Source organism: Oncorhynchus masou, chromosome 16 (genome assembly GCF_036934945.1).
Source record: "Oncorhynchus masou masou isolate Uvic2021 chromosome 16, UVic_Omas_1.1, whole genome shotgun sequence".
Lineage (NCBI taxonomy): Eukaryota > Metazoa > Chordata > Actinopteri > Salmoniformes > Salmonidae > Oncorhynchus > Oncorhynchus masou.
This window is the reverse complement of record NC_088227.1, coordinates 17,418,420-17,440,180: the sequence shown is the minus strand read 5'-3', so window position 1 is coordinate 17,440,180 and position 21,761 is coordinate 17,418,420. Positions and strand designations below refer to the sequence as shown.

The 21,761-nt window shown below is 42.2% G+C and overlaps 1 protein-coding gene across 1 annotated transcript in view; it reads left to right on the top strand.

Moving 5' to 3' along the window:
- LOC135557572 (solute carrier family 35 member F1-like) overlaps positions 1-21,576 on the top strand; it is a 120,152-nt gene extending 98,576 nt beyond the window's left edge. Inside the window, exons 7-8 of the mRNA XM_064990968.1 lie at positions 3,566-3,720; positions 19,504-21,576. Of these exons, the coding sequence (XP_064847040.1) occupies positions 3,566-3,720; positions 19,504-19,728 (380 nt within the window). The 3' untranslated portion in view covers positions 19,729-21,576. The remainder of the gene's footprint in view (positions 1-3,565; positions 3,721-19,503) is intronic.
- The last annotated feature ends 185 nt before the right edge of the window (positions 21,577-21,761 follow it).

The window sequence follows — 21,761 nt, the reverse complement described above, 5'->3', positions numbered from 1 at the left end:
TTAGATGCTGCTCTCTCTTGCAGCGTTAGTTGGCAGCCCGTGTGTGTGTGTGTGTGTGTGTGTGGGGGGGGGGGGGATACAGGGATGATTAAACATTTGCAGAGTGGGAATTGATTGCCCTGTCTAGAGGAGATGCCCCCCCCTCCCTCGCCGTGTCATATCCTGCTCACGCAATCAGTTAGGCTGTAAGAGGTGTCACTGGATGATCTCTCTGCAAATTAAGTAGGGGGGGTGAGGAGATGGGGCCCTGAGCTAAAGATGGATGGGCCGCCGCTGTATAGTCAAAATGTATGGTGGGATGGTGTCGACCTTTACGAACATTTTGTTGTGCCGCATGAATTACTGGTAGGAGATGAAGGTGTCCACTGTTAGTTTTTACTCTGTTATTTAGAATCTAACAGTGGACAACTATGAAAAGCTCAAACCAAGTTTATTCACCCAATGGGTCAGACAGCTGAACAGACAAAGACATGTTCCCACCAGTATATATACCCCAATTTAAGTGAAGTCTCCTCCTCTTCTCCGAACGTTACATCTTTATTGCATCTTTATGTCGGTAGAAAACTGTTCCTTCTCCCTTAATGTGACCTGACTTTGGGCCTGACCGTTTCTCACGAATCCACAGCTCTCCACCCTTATCAGTGACCGCAACCATGTGATTGCCTTTCCCTTACTCAGTAACATTCCAAGTCCCTGGCTCATATCCAACCTTAATTGACCCCACCATATACATTCCTCCTACAGAAAACCATTCACGTCTGGTGTAGAAACCAGACTGTGGCCCTTCTCCTTTCCATAGGATACCTGATGTCTAACAGTAACATGTTGTGACAGAACATAAACGTTCTGCATTCCCCTCGCTCCCTCAGTACCATGAACAAGGATATTTCATATTTCAAGTTAAGAAGTCAGAAACCATCACCATTAACTGATAAATGGCTGCACTTTATTTGCTTATAACAAGGACTGTTCACTTAATATTTCATTTGAAACAAACAAGCCAGACAGGGTGCTACAGTACAGTATATAGTAGCCCATTAAGTTGACTGAGTTTCAATTAACTGGCCACTGAATATTTAAAATACAATCAATACAATCAAGACAGCATGTTAGCCCATGAAGATGCCTGATTTTAATTTAAACAATACAGGAGCCCAATGTGTTACGTGCAATTCGCCGCTCTCCAAAGCCAAAGCAAGTGACTCGGTCCTTAATCCACTTGGATTTACCCACTTTCTTTTGATTGAGCGAGCGAGCGAGGATGTGTGGTGCCAATAGCGGCGTTTGGGTAGCGTCCCAGGAGATGCTGGCTTGTCACAGGCATTAGCCAGTCTGCGGTGGCTTGAGGGGCACGCCATTATCTGTCACTGCCATGACGGACAACACAGCAGGCGCCAGGAGGAAAGATCTCCTCAGCCAAGATTGCTTTGCCCTAGAAAAATAATGAGGACTCGGTCATGTAAAATGTAGGATTGTGAGCGTCTTCCAAATACTTGGTGGGATCAATTGTTGTTTCTTCCCTCCTCAAGCTTACCACAGTCATGTGTTTTTCCCCCCCTACTCTTAATAACCAGATATCGATCATAAGAAAGATGAAAACTAAGGCCCATACACTGCCGCGAAATAAAATAGTTTCCTTTAGATTCTCTTCGGGTGGTAGTCATGAATTCTCATACAAATACAGTAGCTCATCCTTCCTAATAACAGGGATTTGAATATTCATGGGGTTTAGATGTGCTTCTAAAAGCAGAGTCTCATACTACTACATACTACTACTAAAACTTAGCCCAGAGATACACTTCAACTTAGTTAACAAAAGCAGGTGTCGGCCATATTGCTCTCTGGTATGCTGCCAGACAAAGTAAACAAGGCATTTTGAATAACTCATGAGGCCTTCTGTTCAGCTATTCCACCAACTACCAACAGCGCCTGGAGAAAAAGGGTTAGGAAGTCTCTGTGCTTGGCCTTACAGAAAATGGCATACATCTTCTTGAGTGGATCGGAATAAAAAACAACGTTGAAAACAGTGAGACTTCTTGGTCTTCAATGTTGACCTTTGTTTTGGTCAAAACAGTCTCGTCCTGTTACATGCAGTAGCTTGGGCCTGTCATGAATTCATGCACTAAACAAGAGCATGCAGATTAGGACTACAACTCTTCAGTGTTTAAATGTATCCAATTCCCACCTGATCAGTAGTAAGCTGTCCTTCAGTACCTTCTCTCTACAGATAAACAAGTGGATATTTGTGTTGTCTCTGCTGAGGACAAAACTCCTGATATGTAATGACTATAAAAATGAAAAGCGATTGAATGGAATCCTGATTTCTTTTAGTGGAATGAGTTAGTCGGAAATGGCCTTTGCAGCATTCATAACGGCTGCAAAGGCCTGAGATCAGAATCTGACAGATAAATGCTCTTTACGTTTAGTTTTGACACAAATTACCGTTGCCTGTCTGTGTTGCCTTTTCATCTGAGCCAGTAAAAGTTGTCTTTCACAAATGCATTTCAAAAAGTCAAACCTGAAACTAGACGAGCATGTCATTTTATTTCAACACTAAATCCATTACCGTGTTTCTGCAGGACAAAAGATGATCAGAATGCCTCTCGTCGCTATATGACCACCTTCTCTCTGATATCTCGGTCATTGTGTCAACATCTCCTGTCTCAGATTCCCACTTCTTCCTCAATGTCTGTTTTTTCACTGTTATTGACCTTCACAGTGACCTGACATATATTTAACGGTACCCCCCCCCCCCCAAAAAATGACAAATTCAATGTTTTTTGGTGAAAGATTGGTAAATTAGGAAATGCTGACATGATTACTTTCCCATTTCCATCAGTTGGTAATCTTGGTTAAAACAGCAGTAAAATCTTGCGTGATTAACATCTGGGTCTATACATGTTAGGAAAGGAGAGTTCCGGAAAAAACAAATTCTCCACCCTCGCGCCAAAGCCCCTCCCATCTGACCTTTGTTGGCACACGCACAAAGAACTCGAGGCAAAGCAGTTTAAACACCGCCTTCGCCCAATCCTGATATGTTCAAATAACCAGCTACGAAAACCCCCAAAACTGAACTAATGCTGCTCGTTATCTCTCGCATCCCATTCAATCTCGACAGATTCTTCGGTCTACAAACTGAATCTGCCCAGGAGAGATTAATATGTTTGGTATGCAGGAAGAATGTCACAGGATCCACCAAAATGTTAGATAATTGGACAAATCACTGCACGTGCAATATGGAAATGTGTTGATGAATGGGGAAGATGAGCCCCTCTCTACTCTGTCATGATGAGAACGTGTAAATGAGAACGTGTTCTCAGTCAACTTACCTGGTAAAATAACAGATAAATAAAAAAATGAATGAAGGTCTTTCTGTCCTTGCATGACCACAAGGAGAAAACAAATCTATGCAAACCCTTGATAGACAGACAGGTGAATGATATCTAGCAGGCTAGTTGGTATTCTAGAGAGCACTGTGCAGTTAATTATTATAGTCCAGTCTCTGTCCCTGCGGATCTGTCACTCATCATGTTCTGTGTGTCTGTGTGTGTGTGTCCTTCCCCAGGGTTGCTCTACATCGGCTTCAGTGCCTGCATGTTTGGCCTGTACAGCTTCATGCCCGTGGTCATCAAAAGGAGCAGTGCCACATCGGTCAACCTCTCTCTGCTGACTGCTGACCTCTACAGCCTGTTCTGTGGTCTCTTACTGTTCCAGTACAAGGTGAGTGCTACACACACACACACACACACACACACAGTTTCTACAAGCCTCCAGCATCCATTCTCCTGTACAGATTTTCTTCTCTTACTGCTGCAACTCTGATAAGATGAAATTTAGATCAAGCGCAGTTTAGTGTGAGAGACTGTTAAGTAAGCCTTCTCTCTTTTAATTGTGTGGTCGAACAAATATAAATGATTTGTTTTTATCTTTCACCCTCAAAGTCTTTCATCTATCATAATTATTACGATTTTAAGGGATTGTGCACCGCTATCATCTTAAACAATCGTATTCCACATATTGCCTTCTGTTTTTCACCAATTGTTTGGGAAAACATTTTGGTTTGCCTTTTCCCTCCCTGCTGTGAGCTAGTGATCGATCGCAGCTTTCACGCTGCACTGAAAGGCTATTCAGTAAATCAGAGAAGACCAGCGTGTATTTCTGCAGGGCATCAACGCCTTGTCGTTTGGGAAGATGAAAAGGAGGGCGATGAGAGTCCGTGAGGGCAGCGTGCCAGGGTGGTTGGGCTACAATGTGGGCCTTCATCTTCCTCCGTCCTGTCCGGCCCGGGTGGGCTGATGGCCATCATTACTGTTAAAGCAGCTAGACCACCAAACACTGCCCATTAGTCACGCCTTACAATAAATAAAGCCCTCTAATCGCTTTCCCAGCTCTGACTCATGTTGTGCAGATTACCGCCCACTGCAAAAGTGAGAGAGAAAGAAAGCGAGATTAAAATGGGTGGCTTTATGCCGTGTAAACATGTCTCTGCACTCTCTCTTCCACCACAGCAAACCTTTGCTGTGTTAACTCTAAAAGTGGCTAGGGATATGGCTAATATTTTACTTGTATTTCTTAGTTATCCCTCTCTTTATGTTACCTTTAAAATGCAGCTTTTTCAAAGTCAATCATGGCCAATTAAAGCATCAAAAATGTCTGGCAGATGGCAGTCAACAATGTCTGGCAGACTGCGCTTTACTGTATATAATACTGTACGTATATACAGTACGAGTCAAAAGTTTGGACACACCTACTCATTCCAGGGTTTTTCTTTATTTTTTACTATTTTCTACATTGTAGAATAACAGTGAAAACAAGTGTCAGTATATGTGGGAATGCCTTCAAAACTGTTAGAAAAGCATTCCAGATGAAGCTGGTTGAGAGAATGCCAAGAGTGTGCAAAGCTGTCATCAAGGCAAAGGGTGGCTACTTTAAAGAATCCAAAATCTAAAATATATTTTGATTTGTTTAGCACTTTTTTGGTTACTACATGATTTCGTGTGTTATTTCATGGTTTTGATGTTTTCACTGTTATTATACAATGTAGAAAACAGTGGAAAAAAGGAAAACCTTTGAATGAAGTAGGTGTGTCCAAACCTTTGAATGAGTAGGTGTGTCCAAACCTTTGAATGAGTAGGTGTGTCCAAACCTTTGACTGGTACTGCACATGTTTATTGTTTATGGTTATATACCTTTGTGATAGAACCTTTACTTGCCTTGAGAAACAAAGCTTTGCAAGAATGTTTTAGGTTGTTGGGTCAGAAAAAGTTTGAATGTCTGTACAATATTTGTCAGGTCTTCACAGAGAGTTCATACAATATACAATGTTTCTCCCTGCCAGAGAATAGTAAAAATATTAGAACATAGTCAAAAATAAACCCTTGAATGAGTAGGTGTGTCCAAACTTTTGACTGGTACTGTACATGTAAGTACAGCATGTAACCTGGAAGTGAGTTAGATACCACTCTGAATAGAGTGCTTTCTCTTTATCAATGAAGTCCCACCACTTGTTTTATTTTAACTGTGCTTCTTGGGTTGGCAGACCCCTTAATAAACACAGTACAAAGTGTGCGACAGCCTCCTTCAGCCCAGAAATGCCATTAAGTCCTGGGGTCTGTGTCACTGTCTCCAACCTGCCCTGTGATTGGTGAGCGTGAAGTGGAGCGAAGGGTCTAGCTAGTAGCTACCACACTCCCATCAGCTCAAGGCTGTTCCTTCCATCTCTCTGACTGTTGTAATCAGGCCCCGGAGCTGTCACTAAGGGGCATCGTTTCCTCACCACAATCACTTTGCCCCAATCACAGTCCAGAGATGCTGTCTGTTGATCTTTTGAGTACGAGCAGGGTAGCTTCTGCTAAGAACTGATCCTTGCATCAGCAGTCTGGAGGTGGTAAGACAAGAGTGAGTGGACCTTGCAGTATTGTAATACAGGCACAATAAAATCACAGGGCAGAGAGGCTTTTTTTTTGTTTTAGCAATTTATTGGGAAATTGTAATAAACTGGTATTTTCCAGTATTGTTGTACGGTCTAGTGTAGGTCACAAATCCAAGAGGATAACATCAGAGCGTTCAATGGAACGTTCTGTGGTATACATCACTAAATCATTCACTCCATTCATTTTAATTGTACAACTGGAGCATAAACCTCTAGTCTATTTTGTTGTCAGTTCATTTGTATTAGCTCGCCCACATGCCAGATTCTCTGGGGTATTACCGACCATGAGAATAATTCATTATATTCTTCTCCTTGTTTTGGGGGAGAACAGCTTCATTGTCCCGTGCTCAGAAAGGCTAGAGAGATTATTACCAAATGCTACGAGCGGTAGTAGAATTTGGGAAGTATCCATTGCGGTCTGTCCATGAAATTAACATTTCCTAATAATATTAGACCTTCTCTACCTTGTCTCATTTGTTATGTTGGGTCAACAGCAGCCAGTGCAATGGAGAGGGGATAAGTATACGCAGTACACAGGCCACTTGTTCTTTACCTTTGTGGATACATGCAGAGCAAGAGAACAGATAAACAATATTTTTTTTACAAAATCTCTCCCTCTTTTGTTTCTCTCTCTCTCTCTCTCTCTCCCTGTAAGCTTCCTCAAGGTGGTCTTGCATTGACAAATAGCCACGTCTACTGCAGACCACCACCCCAATCAGTCCTCTGCTGATTCCTCTCTATATGCATGCTCCCCTACCCACTGTGTGGAATATGAATGACTTATTCTGCACCTGTAATCCATTGGAAGCCATTGCAGGCAGTCAGTGTGGGAAGTAAGAGAGAAGTGAACTCAATATTGTCATGGCCTCTGGATGCATTTCTACAGCGTCTGTGCTGCTTTGAAGGCAAGAGCTATTACCGACCAGACTCAGAGAGGAGCAATCCCCAAAGAACCAGAAAGTGATTGAGTTGTACTTTGGATAATATGTCTGTCTTTTACGCACTGAAATAATACATATCTTAAGGTACCAAAGTCATTCAAATTGCCAGTCAAGAAAGCATTCCATTCAACACCTGAGAAATATCTGTCCTTTGGAGTTTCTACTATAGGACCATGCTACTGTGTCTGATTGAATCATTCAAAGATGAATCATAGCAGTTTCTCATTTCTTTATTTTCTCATTTTGTTAGTCGTCTGATGCCCTTATTGCACCTACAGTCAACGTAAAGTAAACATTACATCTTGTTCAAATCAAATTGCTTAGGAACAACACAAGCATCCATGTTCCTCGCCAGAACTAATTGCTTTTGAACTCCTAAGGGGAGATGCAGGGACTTGTGGGCTATTATTGACAGTGGAGGGTGAATTCATATTAATAGCATTATACTGTAGAGCATCAGGAGGGTAGTGGAGAATGTAAAGGTCTCTAAATTAGTTTCAGTATTGATGGAATATTCTGCATTAAGATCTGACACAATGCCTTGGCTGTGATAGATAGACACTGGCATTTTGGCTAAAACATTTGCAGCATTTAGCTGAGCAAATTTGAATGAATATGCCCTATCATTCTCTCCATATATTAGCAACAACAATACTGTATGTAACGGTTGGTTTATTAGTGTTGTGCTGTAAATCGACTGCAGGGAAAGATGAGGGAACATGGAAGTTGTTGAGGCAGCGTTTATTGATTTGGCTTCGGACTCTGTCTCAGCCCCCTGACCAGACCACTTTGACCACAGCTGTAATCTTTGCCTCTAACCAGACTAGCGTGAGGAATGAACGCATCGGCGTGATGGAATGCTTGTGTCAGCGGTTCACAATGTGTGCTTTATGGGACAATACAATTCTCAGGAGAGCATGCTGTCCAATGTTGAAATGATAGTGGTGTCCGGAATTACTTTTCAAAAATACATGTTTGTCCTTGGGTGGAAATCGTCAATCATGAAGATTGCAGTGCTAATGGTTTGGTTTTAACTGTGCTGGGAGCAGCAGGAGCAGAAAACCAAGATCCTCTACCTCTATCCTCAGACAGTCATATTTGATTCATATTCTCTAAATGTCTCATGTCCTCACAGTATAGCGACGCTGGGATGCATTCAAATGAGCTGTGGCTGGTGTCATGTGATGCTATCTCTAACTGCTGCGACCACGGTAGGAGGAGACCATGGCCTGATGGGACTCTAATCTCTAAACTCTCGTGCAAATCACAAATCATAATCCCAGAACAGAGCAACAAGGGAAAGGTACAGGCAAAGGGCAACCAACAATAACACACCATCTGCTTAAATGAAAACGGCCATATTTGAATTCTCCCCGAAGATTTTACTACATTGGATGACGAACAGTGGTGATGAAAGTCTTTTTCCTTTTCCTCTCGCTTCTGAGTTTCTATCACGGTATGCAGGGCTGTAGCCATGTCTCCAGCAGGTTCATGTCAACTAGAGTATGTGGAGATGTAGAATGTATTCCTCTCAGCTTCCAGTTATGGCTTTCTCCTCTCATATATTCTCCCTCCCTGCAAAAGCACTGTCTCTGTGCCTGTTACTCCACGTGTTAATAAAAGCCTTGACTGGGGCTGTTGCGGTGACCGTATTACCGCCGCACCGGTGGTCAAGAGTCACAAAGGCAGTCAAATTCCACATGACCGTTTAGTCACAGTAATTAGGCTTCTCTATGCTCTGATGCTGCTGATGGTCATTAGTAGCCTACCAAACTTGCTAACTGCCTGGTACTCAAGCACTCTATTGTCCCTCTAATTACTCTGATATCAATGCAAATGTGTTCGAAAATCTAATCAAACACTTCAAGAGAGCCCATGAGCATGCACAACATTTCTACAGGCTATGCAACTGCTAGAGAAAACAAAGTGATGGCCGCTAATAAAAAAATGAGGATCCCATCAGCTTTCTATAGGCTAGGCCTACTATATTTATTTCTCAACTTTCCTAATATTAAGCACATTGCTTCTCTTTGCAACAGGAGTATAGCCTACCTGGCTCGCATGAAAATAAACCACAGGAAAAGCATCCTCCATTCGCTATTTAAGTGCATAAAGTTCCCTCCGCGCTCACAACAAGCATCCTCTGACAAGGGTCCCTCTACTTCTATTCAAGGTGAAAATTATGAATCAGACACCTTATTGATAGCAACAGCTCCTGGAATCAGAAGTTATATGGACTCAATGGAGGAACGTAGTCAGAGAAATTCTGATGAATGTCTTGCTTGAGCTGTGCATGCAACTGATTCACCTCTTATGCTCACAAGCAATGTGTATTGGAAGACATTTCTGAATGTTCTTCACCCAACATACACCCCTCCAACCAGACATGCTTTATCTACTCATTTGCTGGATGCAGAGTTCAACAGAGCTCAAGTGAAGGTCAAGCAAATCATAGAAAAATCAAACTGTATTGCAATCATCTCTGATGGGTGGTTGAATGTTCGTGGGAAAGGAATAATTAACTACATCATCTCCACCCCTCAACCAGTATTCTACAACAGCACAGACACAAGGAACAACAGACATTGCAGATGAGCTGAAGGCAGTCATCAGTGACCTTGGACCAAAGAAGATGTTTGTACTGATGGCAGACAATGCTGCGAACACGAAGACTGCTTTGTCTAAAGTGGAGGAGTCCTACCCTCACATCACACCCATTGGCTGTGCTTCTCATGCATTGAATCTGCTCCTCAAGGACATCATGGCACTGAAAACAATGGATACACTCTCAAAGAGAGCCAAGGAAATGGTTAGGTATGTGAAGGGTCATCAAGTTATAGCAGCAATCTACTTCACCAAGCAAAGTGAGAAAAATATTATTTTGGTGTTGTCATCATGTTTGACAATCTCCTGGAGGGGAAGGAGTCTCTCCAAGAAATGGCATATCACAGTCTGCCGATATGGACAGCCCCATCAAGAGGATCCTCCTGGATGATGTATTTTGGGAGAGAGTGGTAAGCAGCCTGCAACTCCTGAAACCTATAGCAGTAGCCATTGCACAGATTGAGGGAGACAATGCCATCCTGTCTGATGTTCAGACTCTGCTTGCAGATTTAAGAGAAGAAATCTGTACTGCGTTGCTCCAAGCAGATGAAACTGCAGTTCTGAAATGCATCAAAAAGAGTGAAGACTTCTGCCTGAAGCCCATACACGCCGCAGCGTACATGTTGGACCTCAAGTATGCTGGCTAGCGCATCCTGTCTGGTGCAGAGATCAACAAGGCCTATGGTGTCATCACTACCGTGTCTCGCCACCTTGGCCTGGATGAGGGCAAGGTTCTTGGCAGTCTGGCAAAGTACACTTCCAAGCAAGGGCTTTGGGATTGAGATGCAAAATGTCAGTTGTGCCAACATATCTTATCCGCCACCTGGTGCAAGGGACTTTGTGGATCTGAGGCTCTTTCCCCTGTTGCCTCCATCATCCTCCAAATCCCACCAACATCAGCCGCCTCAGAGTGCAATTGGTCCTTGTTTGGGAACATACACACCAAAACACACAACAGGCTGACCAAAACAAGAGTTGAAAAATTGGTGGCAATCTGGGCAAATTGTAGGCTTTTTGAGCTTTACAACGACCCATCCTCAACAAGGTTGGAAAGTGACAGTGAAGATGAGGCCTCAGAGTCTGATGTTTAAGAGGTGGACATTGAGGAGGCCCAGGGAGAAGACATGGAAGCCTGAGAGGAAGTCAATCAAAGCTTTAGTTTCTAGACTATCATTTTACAGATGTATGTTGAAAAGGTTTTTGGGAGATGCGATGGATCATTGGAGATCATTCAATATTCCGTTTTGTTGTTCTGTGAAATCATCCCATGAGAAGAGTCAACTCATTTAATTAAAGTTCAATTCGGTACTAAATAGTTTTTTAAAATTTATATTGGAAGGATTTAATAATTTGCAATTATGTATACGTATAAAAAGGTAAACGGTTTATGTTTCTGTATCCATATGATATGGTAAATATTTCCAATGCAAAAAACGTCTACATTTAAAGGTATTAATATTAATTTGCGTATTCCCGCTAATTCCCATATATTCCCGTTAATATCCACGGAAAGTTTCCATCTCTGAATATTCCCCAAAATGTGCAAACCTAGTGACAATTTTAGCCTATCACTTGTCAATTATGTTATCACTTCTAAATGATGCCCAGCATAAGAAACAAAGCCTTATTTTTGTCAATTTTTAGAATCATAGTCGCACACCTCATGTAGCCTAGCCCATAGGCCTATATGTTTTAATAAGGTTAATATCACAACTAAAGTGGCCAAAATGAAGCACATTAATGAAGGGGTGTCGCGCCTAACTGGCATACATAAGCAGGTCGTGAGTTTCACGTTTGGGTAAGAACATTTTCACCATAAAAATGCACCTTTTATAATAAAAGCATAACATGCACAATTGCATTTGCGGTCACTTTTGATAATGGTGTTTTCCGCTAATGGCACATTCGCGCGTATAGCCTTCTACAATGTGTGCATTGCTGCACGTATAATGTGAAGAAATAGCCTAATAGTTTATCAACATTTTAAGGTAAATGTTCCGACCCGTTGTGTCAGCCACATTGCATATGAAGGTGTTTTGATGCTAGTGGTTGTATTAATTTGTGATCTATTGCATCCAACAACTGTCCCAGACTATGTTAGTAATATTTATTTATCGCCCAGAATAGAATAGGTTAACTTTTGTACTATGGGGATAGTAGATTGACATAGGCTAGTGCTTTTGCTGTTCGTTAAGCCTACTCATCTTGTTGGCTGACGAAAAGTAAATGTGGACAGTTCTTCCAATATGCACCACGGAATTGGATAAGGACGCGCGCAGTTGCGTCCCGGATGTGTCTGTCTTCATTTGTAGCATGAGAAAGACCTGATCACCTGACGGAGAGCCATGTGAGTGAGAGGGCTTCCGATAGCGCAGCACGCTCAGGGAGAAGGGCACAACTCAGCACTCCGGGCCGCAAAATGCTTTTTTTGGGGGGGTGCAGTAAGGCCACAAAGGGAATGCCGGCGTGAAATTCGATGCATTATCAAGTGCTTGTCAAATTGTGAATGAGAGACTATTGGAGTGTGCACGCAGCCTGCGCAAAAAAGCAACAAGCAGAGCTCATGCCTTTCAAGCGACTTTTTCCAAATCATCATTAGATTCTCATCATGCGGCCTAACAATGTATTAAAAGTCAAAACATGTACCCCAACGTTTGTAGAACAACTGAATTTACATAACTCTAAATTAAGCATATAGAAGTACCTATTTCTTTGATAACCGCTCAATACAGATAATCCGCATGTGCGCTCTCCCTCAAATCGTTTGGATACTTTATTTATATTTTTATTCAGCTTTGTTCAAGTTGTATTCCTCATACTATAAAATAATATAAATTAATTATCCGGAATTATTAACAAATATTGTCTGCTAAAGGAACTAGTGTAGCCCACAGCCATTTGGCATAGCCACATCAGGACCTAACATATGGACAACTCAGTATGCTATTCTGTTCTTCTGAAATAGACGACATTTTCTTCATATCATGCTTCTTTAGACCTGCCTAAAATAAATCATGGATTTATTGTGAAAGTATAGGCTATATTACATGGATGTATTGTGTGGAAGCCAGGAGATGCTAAATATGTTTATGTTAATTAATGATCGATCAATTACCGTGAGACCGACAGTTATTTGCTTGACAATCACCGGCTGACGAAATTTCTTCACTGCCATAGCCCTAGTCTTGACAGAGTCATTTGCATGATTTGTTTCACGTGGTCTACATTGATATTGTTCTCAGGAGTGTTTACTTTAGCAAATGCTAAATTGAAACCCTGCAGATGAAGTATTGCTGCGCAGCAAAAGGTGTGTGTGTGTGTGTGTGCGTGCCTCCATAGAGAGATAATTCCTGGTTGTCAGGGTAATGAATCATATTTCAATGGCACAAAATGGGAAGGATTAATTATGTCGTTATTTGTGATGACTCCCTCTGCCTGCTTCTGTGACAGTGACGTCATGTATTTGGTGTTGTTTCTGTAAATGTATGGCCAAAATGTTTTTATATCTACTCTATTCTGTGTTTGGCTGTTATTGTTCCGAGACAATATTCTATTCATTGTATGTTATTCATCTGTTTCGTTCCTTGGTTGTTTATCTTGTCTAGTTTGTTTGGTTTCTAGAGGATTGCTCCATATTGCTGCAGCATAAGGCACATCAAGACACAATCTCAGGCCAAAGGCAATCGAGGGGCTAAATAAAATCCTGGACTTTACTAATTAATCCATATTTCTCAAAAGCTTAGAACAAATAATGGTGATGGTGGTGTGTGTGCTTCTCTCTTCCACTCTATGCTTCTCTCTTTCTCTTTCACACTCTATGCTTCTCTCTTTCTCTTTCACACTCTATGCTTCTCTCTTTGTTGAAGCACCTTTCTCAGCGATTACAGCCTTGAGTCTTCTTGGGTATGACGCGACAAGCTTGGCACACTTGTATTTGGGGAGTTTCTCCCATTCTTCTCTGCAGATCCTCTCAAGATCTGTTAGGTTTGATGGGGAACGTCGCTGCACATCTATTTTCAGGACTCTCCAGAGATGTCCGATCGGGTTCAAGTCCGGGCTCTGGCTGGGCTACTCAAGGACATTCAGAGACTTGTCCCCGAAGCCACTCCTACATTGTCTTGGCTGTGTGCTTTGAGTCGTTGTCCTGCTGGAAGGTGAACCAGGTTTTCATGAAGGATCTCTCTGTACTTTGCTCCGTTCATCTTTCCCTCGATCCTGACTAGTCTCCCAGTCCCTGCCGCTGAAAAACATCCCCTCAGCATGATGCTGCCACCACCATGCTTCACCGTAGGGATGGTGCCAGGTTTCCAAAGAGTTCAATCTTGGCTTCATCAGACAAGAGAATCGTGTTTCTCATGGTCTGAGAGTAGTCCTTTAGGCGCCTTTTGGCAAACTCCAAGCGGGCTGTTATGTGCCTTTTACTGAGGAGTGGCTTCCGTCTGGCCACACTACCATAAAGGCTTGATTGGTGGTTGTCCTTCCGCAGAAATGGTTTTCCTTCTGGAATGTTCTCCCATCTCCACAGAGGAACTCTGGAGCTCTGTCAGAGTGACCATCGAGTTCTTGGTCAACTCCCTGACCAAGGTCCTTCTCCCCCGATTGCTCAGTTTGGCCGGGTGGCCAGCTCTCGGAAGAGTCTTGGTGATTCCAAACTTCTTCCATTTAAGAATGATGCATACCACTGTGTTCTTGGGGACCTTCAATGCTGCATAAATGTTTTGGTACCCTTCCCCAGATCTGTGCCTTGACACATTCCTGTCTCGGAGCTCCACGGACAATTCCTTCGAGCTCATGGCTTGCTTTTTGCTCTTGCACGCACTGTCAACTTTGGGACCTTATATAGACATGTGTGTGCCTTTCCAAATAATGTCCAGTCAATTGAATTTACCACAGGTGAACTCCAATGAAGTTGTAGAAACATCTCATGATGATCAATTGCAACAGGATGCAGTTGAGCTCAGTTTCGAGTCTCATAGCAAAGGGTCTGAGTACTTATGTAAAGGTATTTCTGCTTTTTTTTCTCTTTAAAAAAAAATCTCCCCAATTTCGTGGTATCCAATTGTCAGTAGTTACAATCTTGTCTAATCGCTACAACTCCCGTACGGGCTCATGAGAGACGAAGGGCGAAAGCCATGCGTCCTCCGAAACGCAACCCAACCGAGCTGCACTGCTTCTTAACACAGTGCGCATCCAAACCGGAAGCCAGCCGCACCAATGCGTCGGAGGAAACACTGTGCACCTGGCGACCTGGTTAGCGTGCAATGTGCCCGGCCCGCCACAGAAGTCGCTAGTGCGCAATGAGACAAGGATATCCCTACCGGCCAAACCCTTCCTAACCTTGACGACACTAGGCCAATTGTGCGTCGCCCCACGGACCTCTCGGTCGTGGCCGGCTGCGACAGAGCCTGGGCGAACCCAGAGTCTCTGGTGGCACAGCTAGCACTGCGATGCAGTGCCCTAGACCACTGCGCCACCCGGGAGGCCTCTGCGTTTTATTTTTAATACATTCGCAAACATTTTTAAACCTGTTTTCACTTTGTCATTATGGGGTATTGTTGTGTTGATTGATGGGAAGAAAATGTAATCAATTTTAGAATAAGGCTGTAAAGTGTGGAAAAAGTCAAGGGGTCTGAATACATTTCAAATGCACTGTGTGGTGTGGTAATCGTGTTCACCCAGGGAAGGGGCTGCTGCCCACTGCAGGCTGGCCAGTGAGGGGGACCAACATGGGCATTATGAATGCCCAGACTCTGGAGACTGACTTGGTGCTTCGGCATCCTGAGGGGCTGCCCTGAGAGGAAAGGAATCTACCGTATCTCTGCTCTGTATCTATTGAGCGGTCTGAATGTAAATCTTAAACAGACGTTTAATAATATATAATATCTGTGTTTGTTTTGAGATCAGAAGACTGATAGTGATAACAAGGCTTTTATGACCAGAGGGACTTGATGTTATTTCTGCTACTCCCATGACGCCCAGCCTCTTAGCATGTTTAAGAAGGCCCCATATTCACCCCCTGGAGCCGAACATAAAACTGAGCCAAAATTGCATCAAAACACACTCATAAATTATCCCAGAGGCATTGCATTGTAAACTAGTGTCTTACATTTTGATGTTAGCAGGTTCCTCTTATGATTTTCAAAGAATGTTTACAGTGGGGACGCATTAGATTTATAATGTTGCCTCCTGCTAATGTTCATTATTGCACTGCAGCAGTCTTAGCTGTAACTCTAGGTTATCTCTAATCAGAGACTGATTCGGAGTCCGACCTGGGACAACAGATCAGTGGAGGTTCTGGTCAATCAGCGACATTAGCCCTAATCAATCCATTACCTACCAGGGAGAAAAGAGAGCCAGCAGTACTGCTGTACAGGCGAGGCTCCCGATTTGGGAACCATTGCTATAGACCTATCAGTCCACAGAGTAAGTGGCATGTAATCAAGGAGACGACTAGACCAGAAACACCCAATGTCACAGTATTACTGAACATTTCCCATTTACTTTCAGTAGAGTTGTTAGTTGATCACATCAACAGCCCGCTTCCATATATCACTCAGATCAAACAGTCAGTGGTCTTATTAGACTCTATCAAACCCTTGTTGGAACACTATACTATAGACTATGACCTACAGAGAGCAGTTACATACATAGTCCCCCCATTATAGAGGACCAGAAGTATTGGGACAAATACACTTATGTATTAAAGTAATACAAATTGAGTATTTGGTCCCATATTCCTAGCACACAATGATTACATCAAGCTTGTGACTCTACAAACTTGTTGGATGCATTTGCTGTTTGTTTTGGTTGTGTTTCAGATTATTTGTGCCCAATAGAAATGAATGGTAAATAATGTATTGTGTCATTATGGAGCCACTTTTATTGTAAAGAAGAACAGAATATGTTATGGATAATCCTAAATGAATCGTGAGTAATGACACACAAATATCATACCCTCCAAAAATGCTAACCCCCCCTGTTATTGTAATGGTGAGAGGTTAGCATGTTTGGGGTTATTATATGCGTGTGTCTCTAACTTTTTCACTCATCATTATTCACAATTCATTCAGGATTATCTGTAATCATGGTAGCATCCACATTAATGTAGAAGTGTTTAGAAACATATTCTATTGTTATTTACAATAAATGTGCCTCCAAAATGACACAATACATTATTTACCATTCATTTATATTGGGCACAACATAAGCTGTAACACAACCATAAGAATCAGCAAATGATTCCAACAAATGTTTTGAGTCACAAACTTGACACCCTCAAATTAAAGCTGACAATCTGCACTCTAACCTCGTCATTTCAAATCCAAAGTACTGGAGTATAGAGCCAAAACAACAACACAAATGGTCACTGCCCCAATACTTTTGGAGATCACTTGTATGTGTCATGACTCTCCGGGGTGGCAGGGTAGCCTAGTAACCGGAAGGTTGCGAGTTCAAACCCCTGAGCTGACGAGGTACAAATCTGTCGTTCTGCCCCTGAACAGGCAGTTAACCCACTGTTCCCAGGCCATCATTGAAAATAAGAATTTGTTCTTAACTGACTTGCCTGGTAAATAAAGGTAAAATAAATAAATAAATAAAAATGTTGACACATTAAGAACACCTGCTATTGCCGTGACTGAGACCAGGTGAAAGCTATGATCCCTTATTGATGTCACTTGTTTGGGGGGCAACTCAATATAAGGAATGTGTTCCTAATGCTGGGTGTGCTCAGTGTATGTGTGTTGTAATATGCATGATGTATACATTGCATAAAGCTCCATTGACACGCAGACTGTGTAAAGTAACATTCTCATTGGAGCTTCCGGCCTTTACATTTTTAGATGCACTGTGTGCATTTGGCCTGTTTTAGTATTCCCTGTGCACTGCGGTGTAAACACAACGGACTGGTTTGTAACTCCAGTGTCACTTTCTGCCTCTCACAACCTCTAATTAGGGTCAGTAGCCATGTATGTCTGTGAAGCCATGTCTGTGAAGCCATGTCTGTGAAGCCATGTCGGCAGCCTCTTGGTTGGTTTTGTATGTATCAAAACAGGTATTATCCCAGAATGTCTAAGTCATGTGACGTAGTACAGAAGAAACGTTCTGCATGTTTGTTTTCCCCCCACAATCTGGTCTGGGAATACGTTTTTGCCGTGTATCTCTCAAATGTAGAAAACATGGCTGTTTGAAATATGGTTGTTTTGACCTCGTTCAAGTCAACTCAATCGCAGAATGGTGTTACAACCCTGTCTTTCAATGAGGTGATATTTTTTTGATTGTCACATGGCAGGTTACCGCTGGTTCTAGGACGTGACTCTTAATAGATGTTCACCAGGAATAGAAATAGACAGTAGGCTTTCTGCTTTCAAATGCTCATTACCTCATCCTCTGCCAAATGCTTTTCATTATTTTCCTCATTCTTAAGTTGAGTTTCTAGACATTAGTGTAGTTATCACTGTATCACTCAGTGCTCCAATTATACTTACCAAATATATAAACGCAACAAGCAACAATTCCAAAGATTTGACTGAGTTACAGGTCATAAGGAAATCAGTCAATTGAAATAAATTCATTAGGAATACAGATCTGTTAGTCACAGATACCTTAACAAAAAGGAGGGGCGTGGGTCAGAAAACCAGTCAGTATCTGGTGTGACCACCATTTGCCTCATGCAGTGTGACTCATCTCCTTTGTATAGAGTTGATCAGGCTGTTGATTGTGGGCTGTGGAATTTTGTCCCACTCTTCAATTAGTGTGTGAAATTGCTGGATATTGGCGGGAACTGGAACACTGTCGTACATGTCTATCCAGAGTATCCCTAACATGCTCAATGGGTGACATGTCTGGTGGGTATGCAGGCCATGGAAGAACTGGGACATTTTCAGCTTCCAGAAATTGTGTACAGATCCTTGCGACATGGGGCTGTGTATGATCATGCTGAAACATGAAGTGATGACAGCAGATGCCTTTTACGAAAATGGGCCTCAAGATCTCATCATCTCCGTGCATTCAAATTGGCCTCGATAAAATGCCATTGTGTTTGTTGTCCGTAGCTTATGCCTGCCAATACCATAACCCCACCGCCACTATGGAGCACTCTGTTCACAACGTTGACATCAGCAACCCGCTCACCCACACAACACCATACACGAGGTCTGCGGTTGTGAGGCCGGTTTGACGTACTGCCAAATTCTCTAAAACGACGTTGGAGGGGGCTTATGGTAGAGAAATTAACATTACATTCTCTGGCAACAGCTCTGGTGGACATTCCTGCAGTCAACATGCCAATTATACGCTCCCTCAAAACATGAGACATCTGTGGTATTGTGTTGTGTGACAAAACTGCACCTTTTATTGTCCCCAGCACAAGGTGCACCTGTGTAATGATCATGCTGTTTAATCAGCTTCTTGATATGCCACACCTGTCAGGTGGATAGATTATCAGGGAAATAAACAAATTTGTGCACACAATTTGAGAGAAATAAGCTTTTTGTGCGTATGGAACATTTCTGGGATCTTTTATTTCAGCTCATGAAACATGGGACCAACACTTTACATGTTGCGTTTATATTTTTGTTCAGTATACATGTGGGGGGAATATGTCCTTTTGCTTTTGTACCATGAGATCTGTCAGTAGATCATGAGCAGCCCTCAAGGCAGCCTGTTGGAAACTCAGAACACTGCTATTACAATGCCCTCAATGTGTTCATCTTATCAGACAGAGATAATTTAGGTTTGTTTGTTGGAGGCAGCAGGTAGTCTAGCGGTTAGAGCGTTGGGTCAGTAACTGAAATGTCTCTAGTTTGAATCCCAGAGCCTACACAATGTGCCCTTGAGCAAGGCACTTAACCCTAATTGCTCAAGATTAATAATGGCCGACCCTAGCCAAGACCCCACTCTCAGGAGGAGTTGGATATGCAAAAAAAAATGTTTTCTCCAATTTAGACATGTGTATTAGTACACACTTCTGAAATAGAACCAATATAAGCAATTTCTCAGTTGACTGAGTGAATGTGTCTGCTCCAGTTTTCAGGGCTCTACCTCCTGTCCTTCATCATCATTGTGCTGGGTCTGGTCGTCTACACCTCTTCCTCTACCTACGTGGCCCAGGACCCGCGCATCTACAAGCAGTTCCGCAACGCCGGCCACCCCATTACGGACACGCCCACTCTGGGGCCCCTGGAACCCTCGGTGACCTATACCAGCCTGAGGCAGGAGATAGAGGAGGAGCCTCGCATCAGGGTGGCCTAAGGGGCTGGAGCCTAATCATCCACTGCACCGCCTCCCAGATTCTGTACAGAGAGAATGATAATGATCACTGAATGATAAAGATATAATCATGTAGCAAACTAGCAAAAGTACACTGTGATCACAAACTGTGAATAGATAGCAGTGACTATTTCATATTGAGGATTTGTTTCATGTATAGAAATATACTGTTCCCCCATCACATTCCCTCTTACTGTGCATTGGACATGTTTAAAAAGGTTTTGTGTTAAAGGCTTGTGTAAATGGTGACTTGTTTCTTCTTTTTTTTTTTACATCAGCACAGAACTTTATTGGATTTTAAAGATTTGAATTTGAGCTGTGGGTCTAGCTCTCCCATTGCCTTTATTCCAGTGTTGTATTGTTCCCTCAGAGATAAGATAAAGTAATACACAGACTTACCACAAGTCAGTGCCTTACAATGTATTACTGCTGTGTGTGTGAGCTGCACATTTATAAATGGCCCCTTCCTTGTAAAGCCCAGAATTGTCTGAAGACATTGGATACTGTGGCCCCTCAATTTAAATGAATAAACTCTATTTAGAGCACTGTGGATTGCTTCTCTGCATTACATTTAGTCTGCCCTTACAACTACTTACTAAACCACACATATATCCAACTTTCCATGTTGGAGACATTATCTCCCGAGGCCAGTGGGCATAAAGACAAATATATCAGGATTCCTAATGAAGCGAAGTGATTATTGTACATTTGTTTCATTGTTCATACGTACACCGAACTCGAGTTGATAGAGAAAATAATGTGATGATCACAATGCACATGTCATTCCAGAATTGTGATGTTCTGTTTTACTGATTGTCCAGCTGTTGGATTGTATTTTGTGTTTGCTTTTTATTCCCTGCTGGATTTTATCCAAAGCACATTAATGGAACGATTTGGAACATATTTCTTTCAAAGTAATATTATCCTCTGTTTTTGTATTCTATTTGATGTTGGTGCATTGGAGCCCTTGCTGTCAGAAGTGTTGCTTAAAATAAAAGTATCTTGGTCTGAAACGCAGAGAAACGGAACTATCACACCACTCAAAACATGGTGAAGATTTGTGGCAAGTAAACACACAGGAACACTACTTTACAACTGAAGATTGGTGAGAGTGGTTGTGCAGATTCACATGCTATCACTGGGTAGCTATCACAGATAACCACATCCACAGTTCATTACTGAGTGCAGGTCCCCACCTACAACACTGAAAGAGCAGGTGATGTTGAAACAGTTACTCGTTCGCTTTCATCATATTCTGGAACATGTGTAACTTTCATTTCTTGCCAGACTCAGCGAATGTAATTTGGTCATATGGACCAGATTGCAATATCTTACATCATAGGGTTTTTCCTAAACTTGATATGATAAAGTGGGTCTGTACATACAGTATGCATCAGGATGTATTGCCAAAATCAATTTATATGGAACATCAGAGGGAATACATGGATCTCTTACTTTGCATACCGCATTGCACTTCGAATACAAGTCACAACCTTAACATTTCCAAAAGTTTAAAGGAAAGGTTGCTGTCTTGTGTACGGCCGAAACGTGCTATCAATATTCTTTAGATGTGTGGGTACTTAGGCTGTACTTTGCTTAAATCACCTAGATGAATTAAAATAGTAACATACTGATGACATATTGTACCCAATGGGTAGGCCTAAACCTTCAACTGAAACTTAAGTCCTCATATAGCAGTGGCATATGATGTAAACAGAGAGAAATCTGCAGTCATTTACCATTTTGATATTTGCATGTTCTAGGTGGATTGGCTGTGGTAATGTCTATTAACTGTAAATTGTTTTCAAATAAAATACTTTGTCAAACAGAGATTGAGAGAACTGTGTGATTTATACAAACTTCCTCCTAATGATGATGATCACCACGCAATTGGTTGAAAATTGTTTTAACTAATGTCGCTAAATGGTACAACCCTGAACCGCTGCTGTTGATTTCGATCTGCCCGGTTCAGTTAGCATTTTTGGAATAGCCTATTCATCTTTTGGTACACTATA